A 16,057-nucleotide genomic window follows, 5' to 3' on the forward strand; every position below is an offset into this window, starting at 1 on the left:
TTATCCCCCGGTATGGGTTAAACCACAGAGCCTAGGGCTTGCCGATCAGAAGGTCGGCGGTTCGAATCCCCAAGACGGGGTGAGCTCCCGTTGCTCAGTCCCTGCTCCTGCCAACCTAGCAGTTCAAAAACACATCAAAGTGCAAGTAGATCAATAGGTACCGCTCCAGCGGGAAGGTAAATGGCATTTTCGTGCGCTGCTCTGGTTCGCCAGAAGCGGCTTAGTCATGCTGGCCACATGACCCGGAAGCTGTACGCCGGCTCCCTCGGCCAGTAAAGCGAGATGAGCGCCGCAACCCGAGAGTCGTCTGCAACTGGGCCTAATGGTCAGGGGTCCCTTTACCTTTACCATTACGGCTTTTCTTAACATTCTCTTATAATAGAAAGTAGCAGGACAAGTTTTTGCAGGTTCACTGTAAGGAGAGCTCTGCTGGATCTGCCTTGAGGCCCCTTTCAGCCCAGAATTCTGCTTCGGCCCCCCTCCCCTGCTTGGCAAACAAGGCAGGTGAGTTGCCCTTTGCTGCAACTGGCTGTCAGGGGCACACTTGTTGCGGGTGTGAGAGAGGGCCTCCTTGGTGGTGGCTGCTCCCAGACAAGTCAGAAACTCCCTTCCTATGGAAGTTAGACTGGCTCACTCCTTGCTGCCCTTCCACCAGTAGTTGTTCTATCAGGTTCTTGGTAATGGACTACTTGTATTGAAAGGGCTGGTGCCATGCTAGATTTGGGGGGCAATTATTTGTATCGTCTTAAAATAGATTTGATATGTTTGTATATATAGTTTGAATTCAATCAGTGTTCTTTAATTGTCTTTTTAATTATTCCCCGGGGGGGGGGGCACATGTTATGTGCCTCCATTATATCTGTAACCCTCCCTGAGTCCCTTCAGGGGAAAAGGCGGGCTTTAAATAAGTATATTATGATGGCGACGCTACCTGCGGTCTGGGAAGTCATCTATATGGGAAGTCCCTCTCCCTCTTTCTTTTTTCCTTTTGCCTGCTGTGAAGAGGCTGCATCTTAATGTTTTAATGTTGTATTTTAATCGTGTTTATTATTGATTGTTAGCCCTGAGCCCGGTCTTGGCTGGGGAGGGCGGGATATAAATGAAATTTATTTATTATTATTATTACTATAGTCCCCCTACCCCCAAGGCCAACCTGACACCTTTTATGGAAAGCCCATAAAACAGGAGAGGATTCCTCGATTGCAGGGGGGGTTGGACCAGGTGACCCTCAGGGGGTCTCTCTGTGCTTCCAAGAGGGCAATCTAGGGGTAGACTGCGCCTGACCAGGGAGGCTCCACCTGGCTAGGAGGCAGCAGCGCAACTGGGCATGCGCGGAGCTTCCTTCCCGGCCTTGTTTACAGGCAGCCCGACTCCGCTGCCTCGCTTTGCGCGTGCGCGGCCGCAGCGCCCGCCCTCGATGGTGACGGGCAGCCACGTGACGCCGTCCTCCTGCCGCTCGGCCAATGGGGCGCCGCCTTCTTGCGAGGTGGGCCTGACGCCGCCGCCGCTGCCGCTGAGGTACCCGCTCCCGGCCCCGCTCGGTCTCCGCCGCCCGCGCCCTCCTCCGGACTCCCGCCCCGGGATGAACTAAGCCAGCCGCGGGCCCACGCCGACGCCGCCTCCGGCCTGGAGCTGGGGCAGCCGCCGCCCCTCCTCAGGTACGCCGGGCCGCCTCGGGGAGAGACGCGCCGCCTCGGGGCCCGACTGCGGGGCGGAACTCGGGCCGGGGGAGAAGCGGCGGCGCCGGAGGCCCGGCCAGGAGGAGGAGGAGGCGGCGGCGGCAGCCCGGCCTTCCCTTCGCGGGAGCCGCCTCCGCGTCCCTGAGAGCAAGGCCCCTCCCGCCCCGGCAGCCCCGCCAATGGGCCCTCCGAAGGGCGCCTGAGGTTATCGATTACCCGCCCTTCGCCCGAAGGTCGCGGCGTCGAAGCGAAGTCTTGTAAGCAGCGCGCGCTCGCGCGCTCACGACACACACAGTATTCTTGTTATTATTCGCTTTCGAGCCAAAGGCAACTCAGAGCAACTTGCAGCCAAGTGGAAAACCCTAAATAAACAAAACCCCACGTAAATTAATGCATCTTAGAAACCCGTTAAAATAATACATTAAATGCACGCCCGTTCTCGCTGACACACAATCCCAAACCCTAAGTAAAATAGAAACATCGCCACCCGACCCCCTTCACCACTCCACCTCTTCCCCTCCCTTTTCTTCCTAATGTAACACCAATGTCTCAACAAATGAAACTGATCTGTAGAAAATGTAACTTGAAAAAAGAGATATTGCACGTGCTTTTGTCAACCAAGAAATCTTTAATAAAAGTACATAAAAATAAAAGCACACCCATTCTAAGAAGAATATGCAACCTGCTTAGTGGGAGGCATTAATGCGGAAGATACTGCGCGGGCCCCCCTGTCAGTACAGAGCAAGCAGTTGCCAGGATTGCAAAGGAAGCCCTCCCTACCCCTGACGGGTCCTGTGCCAGCCACTTCCTCTCAGGTTAACACTGGTCTGGCATTCCTGAGGAGGCATCTCACTGCCCTCTCTCTTGACCTTGCCCCCTCGCAAAAGTCACCATGAGATAAGAAGTTTAATTTATTTGTTTGAAAGAGTTCCATGCCACTTTTTCAAACATTCACAGCAGCCGAGGCAATGCAACAAACATTCAGTGAGCCACAACAGTCACCATAAAAAACTAACCATCCTGAAAACATAATTTACTTGGGGATGGAGTAAACATAATTTACTTGTGGCTCCTGGGGAAGCTTGTTGCTTCCATTTGATTCTGCCATAAGACCTAATTGTGTGTTTCCTGTGAACTCTGATCTCCCAAGTCCTTGTCCATTGCTCTTAACCATTACATCACAGGGCTGTACTTATTGTTTTAGCTTGTTGAGTAGTTTTGGTCTGTTAAATCTCAGGATTTGTTTGGATATATTATTTTTATTGTTGGTTTTAATACTCTATTGATATTTAGATTTTTTTCTCTTTACTGCTCTGGAATCCATATTTGAATAAAGGTATGGTTTTGATTCTTTCAAAGTAGTAAGGAGAAGAGGGAGGTGAGATGTGTGTAATAGTGTCTTCACCACTTTTTACAGGATTTCTTGACCCTGGATTCTTAGCAGTTGGACTTTACAGCAGCCCAAAAGTAAGATCAAGTCAAGACTAGTCCTAATATTGCTGCAGGTGAGCCAGGGCAGGGGCTGTATCTATCCTGGGTTGCTCCTGATTGCCTCTTTGGAATATGTTGATATTTTAAAGCTGAAAATAGCATTTAGGTTTGCTTTTGTTTGTGTGTGAGAGAGAGACAGAATGTGTCGGATGTTTTGCATTCCAATGAAAGATCCAAGTCACAGTTCCAATAGGCCCTCCCCTTCTTTAAAAGGCTGGGTATAGGAACCATGAGTGTTTTGTTTCACAGGCAGATGTCTTTGGGTGAAGACATCATCTTCAATCTTTACATTTTTCATTGCAAGGGAGCCTGAAACAGGCAGGCCTCCTGTGAAGTGCATCAGAAGAGGAAAATGGGAACATTTGCCATTTGGGAAGACAACAAGCAGGCAGAGAGGAAGCAAAGGGCTTTATGTGAGAGTAGCATAAAGTGTGATGGGGAGCATAACTGTGACTCTGCTGGGGGTGGCAAGGGTCATGGCTGCACTTGGCTCAGAAGGTGAAGCAGGATGCCAAGTCTTCTCTGCCTTTTGAAAGTGTGCTTGAAGAGCTTGAATTGCAAGTGGTTGATTGCTAGCAAAGTTTTCTGCATCCTCCTAAGACTGGTGGCACTTCTATCAACATGGCACACACTGGGGTTGAGCTGATGCTCCCATTTCCTTTTTAGAGTATGAGGTGCAGCATTAATCCTCCAGGGCTATACTGAAGTCACCCCCTGACCTTGGGCTCTGTTGCTCACACACAGAATGCAGGTCCCCAGTGTTGCAGTGATTGCCTCCTACCCTTTAATGGTGTGGAAAGCTACCAAGGGCACGTCACCACTTAAGCCTGTTGAATGGTTGTAGCATCTTCCAAAGAATCCCAAGAACAGAAATCCTTGATGGAGTTGATAATTCTGCATTGGAGCCCTGAAGTGTAACAGTTTCCCAGAATTGCTTTTATTGTTTTTTGTTTTTTTACTGTGAAATTCTTAAACTCAGTTTAAGCTCTGTGCATACTCTGAAATAAATCAGGCATTTCTGACCTCAGAGCTTGTATTGACTTGGCAAACTCTTTCTCATTTTGTTGGTTTGTGTTGAGATAACTTTTTTAAAATTTAATATTAGATGAACAAACGCTTGGATGGATCTGAAACTTGTAAGAACAAGGTTGAGTGGCAGGAAGTGGGAAGGTCCTTGCCTAAAGAGGATGCCTGTTCTCTAAATGAGACCACCTTGTTCTTCCATTGGTCTTTTTAAAAATATGTGTATTTTTCTCCATTGCTCTGTTTGATCAGTTACGTTTTTACTAATAGGGGAAGCTAGACTCCTGCTGTCCACTGAAGGCAGAGAGGAATGGGTTGCAGCAGGAGTTATTTAGTGACATTGCTAGAACAATGGTCTGTTGGTATGGCTAAGGTGATAACCTATAAGTCTCCCTTTTAGTGGGAGGGGAGAGGCCCTTGATGTAGTCTGAGTCCCCACACAGGCCTCTAGCTGGTACTGCTCACAACAGTGAAGCTGTTTTTCGGTACAGTGGTACCTTGGTTCCCAAATGGCTTGGCTCCTGAACGCTGCAAACCCAGAAGTGTGTGTTCTGGTTTGCAAATGTTTTTCAGAAGCCGAACGTCCGATGCGGCTTCCAATTGAGTGCAGCTCCTGCAGCCAGTCGGAAGCCATCCCTTGGTTTTCTAACTGTTCCGGGAGTCAAACAGACTCCCGGAATGGATTAAGTTTGAGAACCAAGGTTCCGCTGTATTTCATTGGATTTATGCTGCTTCTGTCTGGGTTCACTGATTTGTGTTATTCCTCTCCCATGGAAGCCATTAGGTTTTGACAGGGAGATGCTAATGTGATAATAGTTTTGCTGTACCTGCTGGTATTCTATCCTTGTGATTAATTGCCATCTCCGTTTTAAATAATTAAAAACCTGGTTCTTATTTCTAACTTGAACTTTGGACCTTGAATAATTTGTATGCCTGTCACTAAAAAGCTATTTTGCATCTCTTATCAGGTATTAATTTTTTTTCTTAAATAACTGGGTTGTGCATGTTGATAGCAAGAGAGTTTCCAAACCTCTGCCTTGGTTGCTGGTTGGAAGGACCCTATGCTGCTGGGGAGAGAGCTTTCTATGGGTAGAAGGAAATATAAAATGCGTATACAGTTATACCCCATGTTACGGACGCTTCAGGTTATGTGTTTTCAGTTTGTGGACCGCGGGAAACCCGGAAGTACCGGAATGGGTTACTTCCGGGTTTCGCCACTCGCGCATGTGCAGAAGCACCAAATCGCGCAGACGCGGCGCTTCAGGATGCAAACGCTGTGGGTTGCAGACATGCCTGTGTCACGAATTACGTCTGCAACCCAAGGTTCCACTGTATATCAAAGACTTTGTTTTTGTACATAGTTAACCTTCACAGTTCGTGGTCATGAGATGTAGTAGCAAGCAACAATGGAATGAGCCTCACAGGGAGGATGCAAACATACCACTCTGAATGGAAATAGCAACAGGCGTATTACCTGAAATGCTGAGAGTGAGAAGCTTGTTGGGTGAGTGTTTTTCCATGTGCTGGAGACTTGCCTTTGCCCCACTGTTTCCCCCTAGGAAAACCTGATATCTACTGGGTTTTATCCAGATTGACATTTGCTAAAGAGCAGGTTTTGAGGAGAAAGCAGGGCAAGGGCAAAACCACTGAGACCAGTGCTTTTTAGGCATGGGAGAAGCACAAGTCTGAAGGAGCCATAAGAGTTTATAACAGACAAAGGATAAGAAATATTCGTCATTTTCAAACAGCCCACTGGAAATTCTGAAGAAAGCTCTTCAAAAGCTTTTTAGGAAGTCAGTTTAAAGCTTGACCTCTTCCAAGACTGGAAAGCTGCAAAATGTGAAATTAAAGGAATGGTTGTTTTTTTCTGGGAAGTGAAGACAGGATGACAGTAGAAGTTGTTCTGGACATGGGAAGAGGGCATTCGCAAGTGCAGCACGAATCAGCAGGACTTACTTTGGATGGCTGAAGAGTGCCTCTGCTCAGGGAGGAGTTACCACATAATCCTAATCCGTAATTCTGAAGTACTGTGTATGGTCCAAAAATATTCAGTGTTATCAAAATGTCTTCTCATACTGGTGGTGATTTTCTTCCCTTTGTGTCTGGTAGCCATCAGAGCTGCTGTGACGAGACCCCTAAAGACTCAGCCGTCTTGCGGGAAGCAAAGTCCCCCTGGTGATATTTTCCATCTGCTGTGTTAAAGCATTTTCTTTGCAGAATGCAAAGCACATGGTGTTTTGACCCAGTTTTAGAGCAACACTAATAATAAACTGTCGTGAGCCTGCCTCCTTTGTGTTATTAAGAGGACCTAGAAGCTACCGAAAGGAGGTTTAGGGTGGCAGCTGGCTTAATCGGGAGTGCTGGATTCCACTTCTGCAGGGGTCATCTCCGATGATTCTTAAGAAAGGTGTGCATGAGTAGGGGGTGCAACCTTAGGGCTGCTGTGGTCCTGCTGCTAGGAGGCAATTTGGTCAAGGAAGAGAGAGTCTGCTTGACATTGCACTAGTTCTGTCCCCTCTGGCTTTTGGCCTCTTCTGGAAGGTAAGCTGGCAGTTTGTGCCTCTTTGCTTCCTGCCGCTTTGAGTCTGGGTAGTCTTCCTACTTCCCAGACAAAGGTTTCAGCCAGAATTCTTGCTGCAGCAGAGGAAGTAATCTGACAGGTGAGAGGGAGAGGTGGGTACCAGGGCCATCTTCAGCTCAGCTGAGAAGTCAGCTGCGTTCAGCGCTTTACCTGCCTGAACTATTTCCTTCCATTAAAGTCTGTCATTATAAGAACTCTAACTTTAACAGCTGGTGACTGGGTTTTGCATTTGCCTTTCCCTCCGCATCTCTTTTTCCTTCTGTGTTGTGTTTTTCAGGTTGTAAGTCTTTAGGCTGGGACTGTCTTTGTTTTTAATCTGTGCACTACATTTTGGAATTGTTAGGCAATTTATAAATCTGGATGATGATAATAATAAAAAGTCCGTTGGCACTTTTAAAAAGGCAAATGTTATCAAGTTGGACTGTCCATCCCAAGGCTAGATCTTCCACTCATCAACTCCCCTCCCCACTTACTAATTAGATAGGAGGAGGGTTTGAGCCAGATGTTCCTCTCAAACCACATTACGGATGCCTGTCAGTCTGATTTACCTCTGCCATGGAGTGTGATCCTGTGCATGAAAGTAGCCCCACTAAAGTCATATGAGAACTATACTTTCTGACCCTACACATGTTTACTTGGAAGTAAGTTATGCTGAATTCAATACACAAAATTGTTCTTTGTATTACATTTACACTGGTAGAGGGCTTAAAAAAGGTAAAGGTTAAGGACCCCTGACAGTTAAGTCCAGTTGTAGACGACTCTGGGGTTGCGGCGCTCATCTCGCTTTTAGGCCAAGGGAGCTGGCGTTGGTCCACAGACAGTTTTTCCAGGTCATGTGGGCAGCATGACTAAGCCGCTTCTGGTGCAACGGAACACCGAAACCAGAGCAGCGCACGGAAATGCCGTTTACCTTCCCGCTGGAGCGGTACCTATTTATCTACTTGCACTTTTTTGGGCGTGCTTTCGAACTGCTAGGTTGGCAGGAGCTGGGACCGAGCAACGGGAGCTCACCCTGTCGCGGGGATTCAAACTGCCGACCTTCTGATCGGCAAGCCCAAGAGGCTCAGTGGTTTAAACACAGCACCACCCACGTCCCCAGTAGAGGGCTTTAGATTAAAATAAATAGGTAACAGATGGTCCAGCAGTTGAGTTAATATCAAAGATGTTCCTGGAACTGAATAAAGATTAGCAGCACTGACATTTCCCTTCTTATGTCTATGTAGAGCTGGCAGTAGTAGCATTTGCCAAGGCAGACTTTGGGCCTTTTGAATTTCCCACAGTCAGGGTCATTGGATTTGGCTTGTCTGCAGCAGGTAAACATACAGATGGCAAAGAGAGAATGCTTTGCTCTTCCTGTTTGGTGGTGGGAACATCTAGGTTGGCTTTGGTGTACACAGTGCATTACAGTGCTTAATGCAGCAGCAAGATACCCACCCACCCCCAATTTAGCCCCAACAGAAGCTTTCATTTTATCATGTGAAGAATGCATACACACAGACCTGTCCTTTGTACCTTGGTCGCTGAGGGAAAATTTCTGCCTGTTGCTCAGGCAGACTGTTTGTTTTTTTAGTTATTTAATCATGTTCTTCTTCAGGTTTGGGGAACTCCCATCATTCCTGGCCATTTGCCATTCTTTCTGGGGCTAATGGAAGTTGTAGTTCAGCAACATCTAGAAGGTCAGAGGTTCCCGGCACCTGCTGTATTCAAACCAAGCAAACTTGTTTGCTTTTCAGTTTAATTTCCTGGAGTGCAGAGTTTGGCAAAGCAGCTCATAGGAAGTGAATAGGAAGCAGACAGCTCAGGACCAGTTGCAGGCCTCCTTCCGGTGGGGGGGTGGAGGCGGACATTGCAAGGTGAGCTTAGATCAATAGCATCAGGATGTAGGAGGTGCTTGCAGAGGTAGGATAAATTTTCAGATGCTTATTGAATATCTTTTTATGCTGACAGTTTGAATATTTGCAAGGCAAGCCAGTCATTTTGATGATTATTTTATATTACAGTGGACCCTCTGGATACGAATGTAATTCATTCCGGGGGTCCATATGGACCCCGAAAATTCCATAAGAGGCACTGCTTCTGCGCATGCACGCACGCACTCACGCAGCATGATAAAGCGCTTCTGTGCATGTGCCTGGGGTGAAACCCAGAAGTATACACTTCCAGGTTTGCCGCATTCACAACCCGAAAGTTACATTACCCAAAGGTAACATAACCCGAGGGTCCACTGTATGTTTATAGGATGTGATCATATAATTGTAGAATTGTTGAGGTGGAAGGACTCCAAGGGTCAACCAGTCCAACCCCCTGCTATGCAGGAACCTCAGCTAAAGCATCCATGACAGTTGGTCATCCAACCTCTGCTTAAAAACCTTTTCTTTCTTTTATTTTCCAGGTGTGAATGACAGAGGAGGTGCCTCCAACTGCACTTAGTGAGATATACCTTCGTCTTCTGTGCCATGATGACATAGACACAGTCAAGCAGCTCTGCGGTGATTGGTTCCCAATAGAGTATGTTGCAGCCTGGGCTCCTGCAACTGATTTGCTTGGGGGGGAGGGAGGAAGAGGAATGGAATCTGCCTCCTTGAATTTTGTGAACTGGCAGGTGTAACCACAGCCAGAGCTGAAACTGACAACTCAGAGATCCTGTCGTTATGCTGGGGCAGTTGATCATAAAATGAGAAAACTGTCAACCAAAGGCCATCTAGACCAGGGGTAGGGAACCTCGGGCTTTGGGCCCGGATGTTGATCCTCCAGGCTTCACTATTTTTCCTCAAGGCTTTCCCCAGAAATGACTGTTAATAGCAGACACTTCCTCACAGCACTGCCCCCCTTTAAATTGTAAACAAACTCTGAATGCTATTAACATTCTATTTATATTAATGCGTGCTTTCTAGGGAAAGGCACTAGAAAACAAGTTAAATACAACTTTGCAGCTACCCAGCTTGACTGGTATTGTATCCATCTATCTGTATGTTACAGTTGTTTTTTAATGAAATTCGGGGTCCCTTCAACCTGTACAATTCTATGTTTAGAAATGGGAAATTTTCCATGTGAAGAAACAGCAGGGGAAATCTTTCCACTGCACATGTGCTGCAGCTCGTATGAGATCTGCTGTGTTCTTCCCTCACCTCTGTACCTTTCTTCCCAGGTACCCTGACTCATGGTATCGGGACATCACCTCCAACAAGAAGTTTTTTTCCCTGGCAGCCACTTACCGAGGCTCTATTGTGGGAATGATAGTAGCTGAGATCAAGAGTCGAACAAAAGTGCACAAAGAGGTATGAGAGAGGGCCCCGCTCCAGGAACAGGTGCACAACCCTTGCCTACCCACCAGCCATTGAGCAGTTGAGGCTTGCATCATGGAGTCCATGTTTGTCTTTATAATGGGACAGCAAGCTAGCTGCCTTTCATGGCTTCAGTCGTGCGCTTGTGAAGGCAGCATCTGCTAAAGGGTGGGTGGGGAACCTATGGCTCTCCAAATGTTTGACTGTCATTTCCGTCATCCCCAGCCATTGGCCATGCTTGGGGGGCTGGTTGGAGTTGCAGTCCATTAACATCTGGAGGGCCACAGGCTCCTCAACCGTGTGCTACAGATCCTGGGGCTTGAAAGGGATTTCCAGTAGTGTTGGGTAGGGCCTTTTTCAGTTTTGACTGTTCTCTGCCCCGCTCCATAGACTCCAGTTTCAACTCCCATGTTCTTATTTACCATCTGCCAATTTCCATTTGGCTCCCCTCCCCTGGACACGTGTGTGTGTGTGTGTGTGTGTGTCTCTGTGTCTGCTCCAAATCTTCCTTGCCTCCATCCAACTTCCAAACAGAAAGTTGCCAAGTGAAAGAGGCTGGATTGGCAAAGAGCACAAAGCATGCCAGAAAAATGGGTTCTGTATCTTTGTGTGTTGAGTAAATGCCTTTCTGTTGTGGTTTTTTCCCTTCCCTTTAGGATGGTGACATTTTAGCTTCCAGTTTCCCGGTGGATACTCAGGTTGCTTACATTTTAAGCTTAGGAGTGGTAAAAGAATTTCGAAAGCATGGCATAGGTAAGAGTATCTTAGCTTGCAATCTCGTATGCATAGTTGCCTTGGAAGTAAGCCCTATTGAACACAGTGGGACCTGATTCCGAGTAGACATACATAGGATAGGATTGCACTTTAAATACTTTGCGCTGCTGTAGTCAGTCGAACAACACCCCAAAAAAGGCTGTGTAATTGCATCACAAGCACAAGAGCTGATTGCACATCTGTGTATACTCCTCTGCACTTGAAAAAGAAGGGAACTCACATTTCTGGACTAGAAGAGTGGTGCTGCTTTGTGCTCTCCATGTCTAGGGGCAAGGAATCCCATGTGTCCCCTCTGAGGCAGGACCCCCAGCTACTACCTGCCTCCCTGTGGCTTCCGAGAGCTTGTCATTCTTTGCCTCCATGCTTTCAAGCTTATCCTCACAATCATGGGAGCTGGAAATGTGCCTTTCCTCTTAACTAAAAACTGAGGTGCTTGTGACGCTTTCATACTGCAATCGAAAAATCCCCCCAGCCTTAGCTGAAGATGCCAGGAAAGCCTTGTCAGGCAGAGGGGGCAGAGCCCTTGTCGTGGTCTTCACTGCAGCACAGCTCCAAGCCTGTGTTTTAAAACTGCAGAAAGCCTGCCCCTTAATGGACATAAGTGGTCATTCATCCTCGCCCCAGAGTATATGTTTCAAGCTGTAATTAACCTGACAAGCCCCTTGCCAGGCTACCCGTGTCCACTGGCCAGGGTCACACTTGGCAACATTGTGCAATGTGTTTCTTCTGCTAAGAAGTCCAAAAATTAAGAGATGGAAGCATTCTTGTTCCAGTACTAGCGGGGAGGGGGTACAAGGTAGGGGGGAACCCTTGCTTCAGAGTAAGGGCATGTTACGGCAGCTAAAACTCAGTCACAGCAAAGCAGCAGCAAAAACTGCGTGGATAGTGGGTTGGCCGCCTTTGTTGCTTCTAACGCTTTCTCTCCTGTGGTAGGTTCTCTCTTACTTGAAAGCTTGAAAGATCACATATCAACAACTGCCCAGGATCACTGCAAAGCCATCTACCTGCATGTCCTCACCACTAACAACACTGCTATAAACTTCTATGAAAACAGAGACTTTAAGCAGCACCATTACCTGCCCTACTATTATTCCATAAGAGGCGTCCTCAAAGATGGCTTCACTTACGTTTTGTACATCAATGGTGGGCACCCTCCGTGGACAATCTTATATCCTTTGCTGGTGGTCTGGCAGGCTGTGGGATGCTGCTCATGATCTGGTCTGTGGTGTTTTGAGAAGCCATGCACCACGTTGCATGAGCAGAGGTCAGGGACTGGTGCTTGGCAGCTCAGGGCAGGGCGAGAGCCCCTTCATCCTACTAAGACCCAGGCTGGCACTGCTGAGGAGGCGGGTCTGGTCACTGCTGCAACCAAATAGGATTCTCCTAGTATAGACATTGTACCTGAGACAAAATGTCCAGTGCAATGCAAGATGCAATATATTGAAATAAGTTAAATTACTGCATATTTGCTTACTCTCCTGGGCCTTGCACCCCTTCCAGAATAGACTTCATTCTCATATTTTCATAACCTGCAGGGGAAAGAATTCCTACCCTTGTGGAGCTGCCACCTTTCTGTGTCTAGTGCTTCCTCCTGGTGCACAAACAAGTAATAATTGCCAGGTGTGCTCATGTTTGACTTTAAGACTGTGGTTATGGATTGCCTCGTTAGTAGGGCCCAAGTGTCTTGGCCTTGAGAGGCACAAAGTCCAAATTATAATCACGATGCACATTACATGGAAATATTTATGCTGCTCCCCTGAGGCACCCTGAGCAACCCGTGTCCTGGGGTGGGGACCCAGAGCACATTGGAGTTTGCAGGTGATGGACCCTCTTTCCATGGGAAGCAATATTTCCCAAAGAACTTGCCCTGCCGCCAAAGTGTCCTGCTCTAACATGCAAGTTAGAGCTTGTTCATACTGGTGCTCTGGGGGCCTGAGTCTGCTGTGCCACTGAGCTGACACCTGCAGCGCTGTCCAGCCACTTGCTGCCGCTGCTGCCGCTTCTTCTTTGGCTTGGCCAATTCAGCTGTCTCAGTCTTCATTGTTGGGGCTCCTTAACGGCAGTGCACTGACTATCTTCAGCACATCGGATCGACCTTGGCCAGTCTGAGCCCCTGCACAATTCCCCAGCGGATCTACCGCCAAGCCCAGAGCCTCCTCTGCAGTCTCTTGCCATGGTCAGGCATTTCAGCAAAGAGTGGCATTGAATATAGCCGGACAATGTGATTCTAAGGTAAGTTGCAGCCTGGTCATGCCATTTTCCTGTCCTGTGGGTGCTCCTTGTGCTGGGAGCACGAAGTGGAGGCCACCCTGGCACTCACTGTTGTATGCTCTGTTTAGTAAAATTTAAATTTAAGATGCAAGTGCATTAGAACTAGCGCAGGCTCCACCTTGAATGTGGCACGATACTTGTTCTTTGATGGTTCTGAACAGTGGTTCTCTTGTAGGCAGGTCCTTCTCTACGTGATGAAACGGACAACGGTTTTGCTCGCTGATCCATCCCATGAACCTGGGTGCCCCTCTGTGAACTAGCCAAGACTTGGCAGATCTTCTCATCTTGCTGGGCTCTCGTTTCCCGTGTTGCCCCAGGGCTTAAGGAAGAGTTTGCAGGTTGAAAGTCATGGTTCTCCCGTAGATGCTCCTCCTCCTGCGCTGGAGGTGAGCAGCTGTTCATCCTCCAGCCAGTCTTTCAGCAGCTGCCCGAGGGACACCAGGTGTGCTCCAAGCCCTCTGCTTGAGGTGAGGATGGACCTTGCACAAAAGAGTGGAAGACTGTGTTGATTTTTTTCCCTGATGCTGTGACTAGGAGCAGAGAAGGCCGATGCGGTTTTTCACTCCTTTGGTGTAAAAGTTGTGGCTTCATAAGCTGCACTTCTATTTTTGTCGGCTGCTGGGAAGCCCAGAGCTCCAGCACCTCCCCTCTCACACGGGCTTCCTTTGCCTGGGGGTGGTTTTAAATGAAGCATCTTGGATTGGCTGTTTCATAGTGAAATGGGTGAGTGGGTGTGTATTTCTCAACATACACTGTGTATATAGAATTCTGCCTGTAGTCTCAGCTAGAACTCAAGACCTGTGGATGCTGTGAAGGTGTGGGAAGATCTGACTTGAGGAACTCACCTTGCTGTGGAAACTCAGGGGCCCTTCACTTCCTCCTTTGCTGAATCTTCCGGTCGGAGCCTGAAGTGCTTGCCTGTCAGTTTTCCCAGTGTCCCAAGGTATAATTGTGGAAATGGGTCTCCCAACAAGGTTGCAGCCAGGGTTGAGGACGTACAGAGGAGACACTTGCTTTGCTGCAAGGCAGAAGTCTCACCTTTGGTTCCTGCTGTCTGTTGAGGCACCTTGAGGGCCTTCAATGGATGCTTTTTGTTTGCCACGTTTTGCACACGACACCCGTTCCCCATTTAGCTATTAACCCCAGGCTCTGCTGCCCAAAGGTGCATGGTGTAGCCCTTTGGTCCCTCAAGCGTGGGGTGGGGCACAACTGCACTGCCCTGCCCCATCTGGGCTTTGCGCCACAGCTATCCACTATGGCTGCCCTAAAGGCCAGTAGGATAAGGTGCTTGGCTCTTGTGCAGAGCACCTCTCCGGAGAAGGAGTGCTTTGCAGAGAGCAGCACCGACAGGGTTATGACTTCTCTGATTCTCAGGAGGCATCTCCCCACTATATGACTACAATGAAGTCAAGGTGTGCTGGATGCAGGGCAAACAGCCTGTCCCTCTGCTGTCGTCTTCTGGGAAGAGTTGCCAGCATCCGAGTGGACCCTTGGAACAGTGCCAGCGAGCTCGTCTTCTTAACTATGCTGCTCTGTGAGCCCAGAACTCTTCTGAGCTAGGAGGCCCCTGCATGACCAGATGCCTCTTCCCTCCCTTCCAGAATGCCCATTTGTTTACCACCCAGTTGAGATTACACAAAGCTTGATGAAGCAGCAGGTCTGAATTTCCAGATGGAATTAGAAAGCAATATAGATCTCACCGCATTTGCAGCAGGAAGATGCTGAGATATTGCAGTGTCTATCAGATGATGAAGGGCCCACAGTCTCCCCTGCCCCAAAGGGGTCCCTTCCCCCAATATTGGCTTAATCTGACTGCATGCTCAGCTCTGTTCTGAGACTTGCACTTTTCGATTTTAAGGAATAAAACAACTCTTAGGTTTCCTCTTCCATCATGTTGCTGTTTGTCTGATTGGAAGGAGGATTCAGAAGCCTAGGCAGGTGCTCCCTATCTATGTATGGCTTCGAGGAAAAGAGCTGCCTAATAGGAAGGGTAGACACAGAACCCCTCTACTGTGTCTGGTCACCTGGCTCATGAGGGACTGTGATGGTCCAGTTTCCCAAACTCAACAGGCTAGCCATAGTGGTGCTGGCTTTGGCAAGGCTTCAGTGGTACTTCCTGCCATTTAGGGCTTGATAAAATGTTACCTGCCTTCCAGTAACAATCAAGAACCCCCATTATGCTGCAGAGGGCAGAACTCTTCCAGAGCTTTGGCTCTCAAATTAAGAGGCACATCCCTGGCAGGCTGAGCTGACACTTGGGGTGCTTCCTTGCCCCATGGATTGATTGCACTGGCAATGCTGCCCTTTGCATAAAAGGCAGGGAGGGAGTCACGTCCTCCAAGGGCCCCCAAGCTTGGATTTAGGAAAGTCCATTTAAATAACAATAATTGTGTGTGATTTTCTTTTGTGTGTTGTGGTGGGTTTTTGTTTCGTTTTGAAACTTTCCTTTTGCCTGAGAATGTCCTGAGCTGTTATTGTTTCCATGTGTATTTTGGTTTTCTTTTCATGCTTTTGTATACTCCTTGTCTGAGCTCTTTGTGGCTCTTGTATGCCTGCCTGCCTGCTTGCCTGTTGTCTGTGCACACACTACTCCTAAACAGATGGCTTCAGGAAAAGGAAACAAAAGGCCTCAGCTGTGGGCCTGCCCCCTTTGAGAAGACGGTGGTGTTCGCCACAACCTTTATTTATTGAAGAGCAAAGGCCAGCCAGTCACTTTAAATGTCTTTGATTAAAAGAGTTTGTTTTGTTTGCGACTCTCCTGTCTTGTTTTTAACCATTGCACAACAGTGTGGTCTCCTGCCTTTGTTCCTCAGGGCTCTGGCCCAGGAAGCCAGACTGTTGGGGCGGAAGAGCTTTTTCAGAAGCACACACCAAAGGCAGCTGCCCCTGCCAAGACTTGTGCTACTCTGTGCTACTGCCACTTGTTCGCCCACCCCTGGCACCCTGTGGCATTG

The 16,057-nt window shown here is 48.2% G+C and overlaps 1 protein-coding gene across 5 annotated transcripts; it reads left to right on the top strand.

Moving 5' to 3' along the window:
• Positions 1-1,410: 1,410 nt before the first annotated feature.
• On the top strand, positions 1,411-15,851 carry NAA60 (N-alpha-acetyltransferase 60, NatF catalytic subunit). Of its 5 annotated transcripts, XM_083585927.1 has the most exons (7): positions 1,483-1,658; positions 3,097-3,184; positions 9,167-9,282; positions 9,923-10,052; positions 10,715-10,811; positions 11,766-13,064; positions 13,279-15,851. In XM_083585927.1, the coding sequence occupies exons 3-6, from the start codon at positions 9,173-9,175 to the stop codon at positions 12,044-12,046; spliced, it is 618 nt and encodes a 205-aa protein (XP_083442053.1). In that variant the 5' UTR covers positions 1,483-1,658; positions 3,097-3,184; positions 9,167-9,172; the 3' UTR covers positions 12,047-13,064; positions 13,279-15,851. The 5 variants fall into 5 exon arrangements, with proteins under 5 accessions (XP_083442056.1, XP_083442052.1, XP_083442053.1 ...); XM_083585930.1 differs by lacking the exon at positions 3,097-3,184 and having other exon boundaries at positions 1,411-1,518; XM_083585926.1 differs by lacking the exon at positions 3,097-3,184 and having other exon boundaries at positions 1,449-1,658.
• Positions 15,852-16,057: the final 206 nt, after the last annotated feature.

The sequence above is a fragment of the Podarcis filfolensis genome (assembly GCF_964270895.1).
Source record: "Podarcis filfolensis genome assembly, chromosome: 14".
Taxonomy (NCBI): domain Eukaryota; kingdom Metazoa; phylum Chordata; class Lepidosauria; order Squamata; family Lacertidae; genus Podarcis; species Podarcis filfolensis.